This window comes from Tarenaya hassleriana, unplaced genomic scaffold (assembly GCF_000463585.1).
Source record: "Tarenaya hassleriana unplaced genomic scaffold, ASM46358v1 Cleome70, whole genome shotgun sequence".
Classification (NCBI taxonomy): Eukaryota; Viridiplantae; Streptophyta; class Magnoliopsida; order Brassicales; family Cleomaceae; genus Tarenaya; species Tarenaya hassleriana.
Window position 1 is genome coordinate 346,055 of NW_010969549.1, and position 8,640 is coordinate 354,694.

An 8,640-nucleotide genomic window follows, 5' to 3' on the forward strand; every position below is an offset into this window, starting at 1 on the left:
CAGCGGGGGCAGCAGCAGCAGCAGGGGATGGCGGCGGCGGCCATGCAGTATCCGGCAGCGGCGATGGTGATGATGCAGCAGCAGATGATGATGTATCCTCAACATTACGTGCCGTACAACCAAGCTCCTTATCCTCATCATCAGCCTCACCATCCTCAATTCCAATACGCGCCTTATCAGCAACAGCATCATCCCCTTAACCAGCAGCAGCAACAGCAACAGCAGAAGCATCTCCAGCGTGGATCTGGTGATGATGTGAAGACTCTCTGGGTTGGCGATCTTCTTCATTGGATGGACGAGACTTATCTCCATAGCTGCTTCTCTCACAGCGGCGAGGTGCGTATCTCTTCATCGGTTCTATGTTTGAATCGCATCTCGATTTCTTATACGACACTCGGATTCGGAAATATCATATGGGTTTGTTTGGATTTCAATGTAAGTTTCGTTTTTTCCTGGGTCTTCAATTTTGTTACGCCGAAATTCGGTAAAAAAATTACTGTTGTTGCATTTGTTCGCAGATCTCGGATGTGTCGTGATTTCATTGTTCCCCAGATGTTGTGAAGGGTCTTTGTCTTTGGTTGTTATATTATGCTCTGTAAACAGTTTTTGTGATGTAGTCATCAAATCTGAGGCTTGAACTTTTGGATTTTCTTCATTGGGTTAAGACTAGAATAAGGTTGTTTTTTCTTTTTTTTTTTGCATAGAAGCAAATAGGAATTGTTGACATTATGGGGCATTTGAGAACAGCGCTGACCTGAAAAAGACAACTCAAAATCTTAGGGCAAAAAAAGTACTTGTTGTACCTTGTCATGCTTAGTGCACTGTTTCTGTATTTGTAAAAAAAAAAAACATGTAACGGAAGTTTTTTCTTCGGATTAAAGTAATGCCTTCACGTAAAATGGGCTTCTACACTTTCAGCTTTCTCTAGCAAATGTACTGTGCTGTCATATTTGGTGTTCATGCAATTTTCTGTAGCTTTTGCCTTATATTCTCTCTCTGGATTCCTTTGTGGTTACTTGTTCTGTGATGTGCAGGTTTCCTCTGTTAAAGTTATACGTAATAAACAAACTTGTCAATCAGAAGGATATGGGTTTGTTGAGTTTTTTTCACGTGCAGCGGCTGAGGAAGTTCTTCAAAACTACAATGGTTCTCCAATGCCCAATGCCGATCAGCCCTTCCGTCTAAACTGGGCGTCTTTTAGTACGGGTGAAAAAAGGGCATCAGAAAATGGTTCTGATCTCTCTATATTTGTGGGTGATTTGGCTCCTGATGTCACTGACACTTTGTTGCATGAGACCTTTGCTAGTAGTTATCCATCTGTTAAAGGTGCAAAAGTTGTGATTGATTCCAACACTGGTCGGTCCAAAGGTTACGGTTTTGTGAGGTTTGGAGATGAGAAGGAGAGATCGAGGGCTATGGTAGAAATGAATGGTGTTTTCTGTTCAAGTAGGCAAATGCGTACAGGCATTGCGACCCCCAAACGGGCAGCTGCTCACCAGCAACAATATTCCTCACAAGGTATATGCTGATATTTCTTCTTCATTTGATGCCTTTTAGTAATTCGGGTACCTGTCCTTTTGTTTATTTGGTGTATTGTTTTTTTAGCTTTTTTCCTATCTTTTGAGTGATTGCAAGCTGCAATCGGGAATTTCTTTTCTGTTTCTTATCTCCTTTGAATTGATATTCTCTTGTCTTGATTATTAATTGGAACGGAAACTTGTTTCTTTTGTTTATTTATTGGTATTCTCTTGTAGTTACTATTTATTGGACTGGCGAGCCAATTATTGTTAATTGGATTTCAAGTTTCATGACTTGTGTAATGAAGCCATCAACATAGCTTTAATCAGTGATGTTTTTATTGTTTTCATCTGATTAGCTCTAATACTGGCTGGTGGTGGTGGACATGGAGCAAATGGTTCTGTGACTCAAGGCCCTCCATCTGATGGCGAGTCCATAAACTCAACTGTGAGTTGTCCAAGCCGTTCTTCAGCAAAGTTTATTCACAATCAATACGTCTCATTGTCTTTTCTTTCTCTTCAGATATTTGTCGGAGGCCTTGACGCTGATGTTACTGATGAAGACCTCAGGCAACCTTTTTCCCAGTTTGGGGATGTTGTCTCGGTGAAGATCCCAATAGGAAAAGGATGCGGGTTTGTTCAGTTTGCCGACAGGTGAAACCCCTCTTATCTACTTGTCATATTTCTAATCTAATAGCCCGAGACATGTCAATCAAACAGAAAAAAATTGGGTAGCTTATGAGTTACTTGTACTCGGTTTTTGACAGGAAGAGTGCCGAAGAAGCCATTCAAACGTTGAACGGGACAGTAATCGGCAAGAACACTGTCCGGCTTTCTTGGGGACGAAGCCCAGGAAACAAGCAGGTACGTCTTTCATTTGGAGGAGTATATTCTTATTAGAAAATACAAATCTGAAGCCTACAATAGTACAAAGTATCTCTAAACTATCAGTCTATTGGTGTTTTTACTCACATATTATCGTAATCTGTTCCAAAACTCTTTTCCCTTGAAAAAATGGATTGTAGGACTCTTACTGTGTAAGTGTACTTAGTTTCTGAAGTCTCCATTGGTTTACATAAATTAGTGGTCTTGTTTGAATACTTGTATTGTTTACACATGTCCTTAATTGACAGGGACTATGGCTGAGCCTATCGCTCACGCCAGTACGCTCTCGCCAGTCCTTTGTAGATGACGGGTCCTTGCCCTTTAGCCACACTTTGTGTGAATTATCGAATAGTTCAGTTGAACGATGTATAAAATCTTGTCCCTTAGCTGCTCCTACTCATCTCTTGGATAGTTTCAAACCCTTGTTTGCTTCAGTTTATCACATCTAAATGATTTTCTGAAACATTTATTTCATGGACTTATGTATTCTATCCTCTAACGCTGCAGTGGCGATCTGACTCTAGCCACCAGTGGAACGGGGGGTACACACGAGGAGGACAAGGTTATAACAACAACAGCAATGCGTATACTAACCAGGATTACGCTTCTGCAGCTGATGCGGTTCCCGGGGCATCTTAAAGTTGGGTATGACAGTTACGAAAAACCCGTGAGTTTACCTTTCGGTTTATCATGGGAAGTTGGGTTTCGAACTAGGCACTGAATCAAGTGGTTCAGTGTGGTGGCAACGGTTTAGGGTTTAGCTCCCCCCCCCCCCCAAAAAAAAAAAAAAAAAAAAAAAAAAAACTAAACTGAATCTGTAGTGGAAGACAATTTTGTAGCTGGATTTTTGAATATTTGGTTGTGTTATGTTGTTGGAGTTGTGTTAGGAAGAAGGAAGAAACCAGTCTAAAAGTTTTGAAAGGGTCTGTCTGAAAAGAGAGAGCTCATCTTTTATTACATTGGTTCAGGACAGAAGTTATTTATCATTGAATATTTGGTTTGGTTTGCTTGTCTGTTTATTTTTGTTCTACATGGAACTTATACGTAGAACCCATTTGGTTTATACAATTTAATGGGTTTGGTTGACCCAAACCAAATAAAAAATTCTATGGGTTGGATTAAATGATAAAACCCAATTAACCCAATTAGTTTATTGATATATGCATATGCTTGGTTTTCATACAAAGCTTGATTTCTATTAGAATTCATTTCGGTTCGGATTTGATTTAGATTGATTCACATTCTTTTTTATTCAAATCGATTTGTTATGGTTTGCATTCGATGTCGATCGTTTCGAATTTGTTTTGTTCCGATTTAAATCGATTCGTTACTGTTTGTATTCCATTTCGGTCAATTCGGATTCGATTTGTAACCGATTCTGATTGATTTGTTACGGTTCATTCTGATTCAGATTCTACATGAATCGATCCATTCCGATTCGAATCAATTCATCTAATTCAAATTCGTTTCAAATCAATTTATTTTGATTCACATTCGATTTATTTTTATTTGGATCAATTCATTTCTATATAAATCGATTCGTTTTTATTCGAATTTGTCATTTCGATTCAAATTCAAGTTTTTTAATTAAAAGCTTCATTTAATGTTATATCAAATTCGATTATGTATTACTTTGTTCAAATGAATCAGATTATCATTTTATTAATCTAATTAAAATTATTGTTTAATTAATATTTATATTCATAATAAATTAAATGGGTTTATTGAGTTTATCCATTTACTCCATAACGGTAATGGATTAAACCAATAAAATCTATTTAATTACATTGATTCAAATAGATACCCAAGTAAGATTATTATTGGGTTGGATCGGATTAACTCATTTAACCCAATTTATCTTACATTTGTACTTATTTGTTTTCCGATCGATTTTTCGCGATGAAATTGTAGAAAAGGTCCGTGAAATGATCGATCCATAGTTAGGAACGGATCGAGGAAATGATCAATCGAGAGGATTTACCGTTTAGGAGTGATCTATGGCGAGTAATTTGTAGTGCGATTTACACATTAGTGGCTATTTTTCATGGTTAGGATTTAGTAACATGGGATTAACGTTGTAGTAAAGATTATACAACTTCCTTTGGTAAAATCAGGGTTTTTTAGTATGTGGAATTTGTAAAATATTTTTACCCTTATAAAAAAAACCAGATTTTTCATGGATATAAAAACATAATTTTAGTAATCGAATATGTGTGTAATCTATGCCATTGAAATATCTTGGGCAATAAAATGATGTTTATGAGCTATGAAACTGTTTTCTAGCTGTGGTTAAAATATTTATTTTTATTTTTTTAAAATGTTAGATCTACGGTTGGGTTTGATCATTTTACGATTTGTTTTTATTGAAATTATTTATTTATTATTTTTAAAACATTTGTTTTATTTTAATATTTGATTAATTTGATTGAAAAAAAATATATGTATGGATGCTTAGATGTGATCGTCTTTAGATATTAGTTTGGATTATTATTATATATCATTGGCTTTGTTTTGATGTGATTATAAATCATCACGATTAAATTATTGAATAATTAAACCCTTTACCCAAAGAGACAAGCTTTTATTCCTACAAAATGTTTTCAAGACATCGCGTGTTGAGTAATAATCGACTTCCAAATCTGTTGAAACGTCAAATTGCGGTTACTAATACAATCCGAGCAATTTCCCCCCTACCCGGGAACCAGAACCTAGGGGTGGGCAAGTACCGGCGGACCCCAAACTATTTTCATATGGAGGCAATATATATATATATATATATATATATATATAATTTAATATGAATAAGCATATGTTATTGGGGGGTATTTATCAATATTCTTTTATAAGTTTATAAATTTTATAAAGAAATTAACATTTTTTTTATTAATTATACGAGACCCATTCTCCACTATATAGGTCTATCCATATAGATAAAAATATCCGAAAATCAAGTATTCGTCTAAATTCGATGGTCGGATACACGAAAATTAGATACCCATTATGATATGAGACCAAGATCAAATTTTAAAATATCTAAAACCTAACATTTGGATTCGGATTTGTACTTGGAATCGAATAATTAACGCGGATACTTGAATAATAAAAGGTAACTATAACATATATTAAAAAATTATAAAAATGTCTATCAATTATCTTGATATTTTTATCTATTTATATATTAAAAAACTATCGTTTTATTATTTAATCATTTAAAAAATTAAATATTTTCAATATTTTTAACAATTTTGTAAATTATTTATATATATTTTATAAATTTATAAATCTTTAACCAAAATATGATTAGAATCCGTTGGATTTAGATTCACGGATACCCGAAAATTATATCTTATGCCATACATCTCGAATACTCAAAAACTCGGATTCGAGTTCAAATTTTAAAATATATAATCCATTGAATTTAGATACCCTAAAATTCCGGCATAGACAACCCATGTCCACCCTTCCATAACCAACCAAAAGCCAAGTCGATGAACTGAAAACTTCTTCCCTATCACTAGTAGAACTTCATGAATGGGAAGTGAAGTGGGGACCCTTATGCTTATGTTCAAGAATGGCAGTGGTTTCACATTACATGACCTGTTTTCATTAAGTCATATGTCATATTTTGACGGCTCAACATATTTTCAACCCTGAAAACTCACATATGATGACGATAATGTCAGACGAAAATCAATAAAAGATCAATCCAATTCGAGTCCCCACCTCGGGTGATGAAGAAGAAAATATACAAGACAGTCTGATTCCACCTCGAGTCCCCTTCGTTTTCATGCAAAGAGGCTGATTCCAATCCGCCACCTCAAACAAACCCCACGACAAATGAGTTCAACCCTGAGCCAAACCGACCCTTTTGAGATGAAAAACAATACGAGAAAGAAAAAAAAAAGACGGGTTAGAAAATATAATTAATTCTAAATGCATGCATCTCACTAAGAAGGACCTCACTTCACTTGAGACTGTCAATCAAAATGGTCTGTTATAAAGGCCGAGCAACGATTTCTCCCTCTCTTCAACTCTCCTCCTAGCAGCTTCTCTTGCCTTTAGAGCGGCTCTCTCTTCTTCAGATACATTCTTTGGCTTCTGGTCTTGTCTCTTTCTTTTCCCGAGATCAATAGATGAAGGAGCCCCTTTCACGGGTATCGTCGGGTTTAAAGAAGCTGAGACAACATGCCCGGGTGCTAAGCCACTTTGACTTTTTGAATCATTTTGTTTCATTGTACTTGGTCCAGCTCCTGAAGTAGTTGTAGGCTTTTTAACAAGAAGTTCTTGGGTTTTTGTATTTGATGAAGCATTAACGGCAGCATATGCCTCCTCTCGGGTCACCCATTTTCCTGTTGCACTAAAGCATTAAAGAACACACCGGAAATTGCCCAGCACAGAATGTTCAAAAGCAAAATGACAATAGCTTATCCAAGAAACTCAACTTCATATACCTATTGAATCTGCATAGTAAAATCCAGAGTTGGAATCATAGTGTAGACCATTCGTCTGGTTGTAATGGTAGCCTGAAGCACTGTCAAACGTCCACTCTGTCACGGAGATTTCATTGCATCAAGCTCATAAACGTGTCAAATTACAAAGATAAGACCTCCCATAGCTCGTTGTTTGAGTTGTGGCATAAACATACAAGTCAAACATCTTGCAAGGTGCATAAAGATTTAAACGGAAAAAGAAAGCATCTAAAAATTTGGAGAAACACGTTCAAGTTTGGAAAATAAGCACCGAAGCCAGTAAGTAAATATAAAATTAGCAATCATAAAATTGAACCCTACTTGCTATATTGTGTCTTCTGTCTATTGTTGTATGGACTATCTTCAACTCAGCTTCTACCATCCAAACAACCTAAAGCTTCAAAATATCTCTACCCATTGACGCCTATAACAACTAATCAGTGTCACAGAGTTTCTCTACTCATACATGGATGAAGTATTTTCAACCATCAGTAAAGTTTTATACGTCCAAGTTTTTTGATTCACAAAAGCATCAACATCAACATCAACATCGCCTTAATCCCAAGTTTATTTGGAGTCGGCCGCGTGAATTCTTCATTTCCACTTATTTTGGTTTTGAGTTAGCGCTTTCGAAATTTGCAACAATTCCAAGTCATTCCTAATGACTCGTTTCCAATTAAGCATAGATCTACCCCTAACTTTTTCCTTCGTCACAATTCCAACATTTTGAAGGATTGAACCAAGATATTTAAAATGTGAGTTTTGATTCGCAAAAGAAACGGAAAAAAAATCCATAAAACATAGAAATTTCAGACGTTGACAAAAGAACCTCCAACTTATTAAGCATTTTGGCTGCGTCAATTAAACACCAAACTCATGGATGGTGCCATAAAAAAACATGAAAACCATAAATCGAGGTACAACTTATTTCTTAATGTCATCAAAGAAAAATAGTTGAAGATATAGACGGAAACTCTAACAGATTGTAAAAGGAACTGAGTTTATAAGCTCAGCAACTTTTTGACACAGTTTGATGAGTTGAAACAGTCATTTGTTACTAAAAGCAGGAGAATTTTTTCAGAAACAGCCACCGAAGACCCAACATTGTATCGAATCTATATCCGAACAAGGCCAATCCCTAAAAAGATACTTTTTCTTTTACTTAGGAGTAAATGACGTTTTCAAGAACTGAAGATCAAACAGAGCACAATGCTTTGAGTAGCTCGGCATGTCGGGAAAATAACCCTGTTACTAGATGCTGAACAACAAACAACCATGCTAATGGAAGCTTAAACAGAACCATAACCAGATATCACAATAATACTATAGTGGTACTGCAGATAATTACATTATGAGAAATCAACAAAACCGAGAGAAGATACTTACCCCCTTGCCCGTCATCTGGTGCACTGTTAGCTTTTGCCGCTTTCTGAAGAGTTTCTATATCTTTCTGATAGCTACGGGTTGCTTTCTGAAATAAACCGGAAACAGCAAAACAAGACTAATGACAATACTGATCAGAGACGCAGAAACACTCGGGTTATTTTCCAAATTCCTTTCCTGGGCTCCGAGATTAGTATTTCAGCACTCAAGAACTCAACGATGATCCTTACAATGACCGATGCATATACGAGGGAAGCACAAGAATCGGATAAGTGAACAAGAAGGCATCATAACATATCATCATCATCATCATCAATGAATACTTACAGCTTCAATCTGTTGAAGCATTCTTTCAGCTTCCTTAAGCTCTTTGTCCTTAGCGACGC

General features: G+C 36.1%; 2 protein-coding genes across 6 annotated transcripts in view; one reads left to right on the forward strand and one right to left on the reverse strand.

Moving 5' to 3' along the window:
• LOC104801599 (polyadenylate-binding protein RBP47B-like) overlaps positions 1 to 3,408 on the forward strand; it is a 4,208-nt gene extending 800 nt beyond the window's left edge. The window contains exons 2-7 of the mRNA XM_010524909.1: positions 8 to 336; positions 1,035 to 1,518; positions 1,877 to 1,965; positions 2,041 to 2,171; positions 2,285 to 2,381; positions 2,910 to 3,408. Of these exons, the coding sequence (XP_010523211.1) occupies positions 8 to 336; positions 1,035 to 1,518; positions 1,877 to 1,965; positions 2,041 to 2,171; positions 2,285 to 2,381; positions 2,910 to 3,041 (1,262 nt within the window). The 3' untranslated portion in view covers positions 3,042 to 3,408. The remainder of the gene's footprint in view (positions 1 to 7; positions 337 to 1,034; positions 1,519 to 1,876; positions 1,966 to 2,040; positions 2,172 to 2,284; positions 2,382 to 2,909) is intronic.
• A 2,488-nt stretch (positions 3,409 to 5,896) lies between these two features.
• The window catches only part of LOC104801600 (zinc finger protein ZOP1), a 3,585-nt gene continuing 841 nt past the window's right edge, over positions 5,897 to 8,640 (reverse strand). Inside the window, exons 3-7 of one of the 5 annotated variants that reach the window (XR_769905.1) lie at positions 8,582 to 8,640; positions 8,258 to 8,342; positions 6,854 to 6,949; positions 6,126 to 6,751; positions 5,897 to 5,999 (exon numbers count right to left, since the gene is read on the reverse strand). Coding sequence is in view for 4 of the 5 variants with exons in the window: in XM_010524914.1 (XP_010523216.1) it covers positions 6,384 to 6,751; positions 6,854 to 6,949; positions 8,258 to 8,342; positions 8,582 to 8,640 (608 nt within the window). In the remaining variant the exon portion in view is untranslated. Of the gene's footprint in view, positions 6,752 to 6,853; positions 6,950 to 8,257; positions 8,343 to 8,581 lie in introns of all 5 variants that reach the window. The other 4 variants (XM_010524914.1, XM_010524912.1, XM_010524913.1 and 1 more) reach the window with 4 other exon arrangements.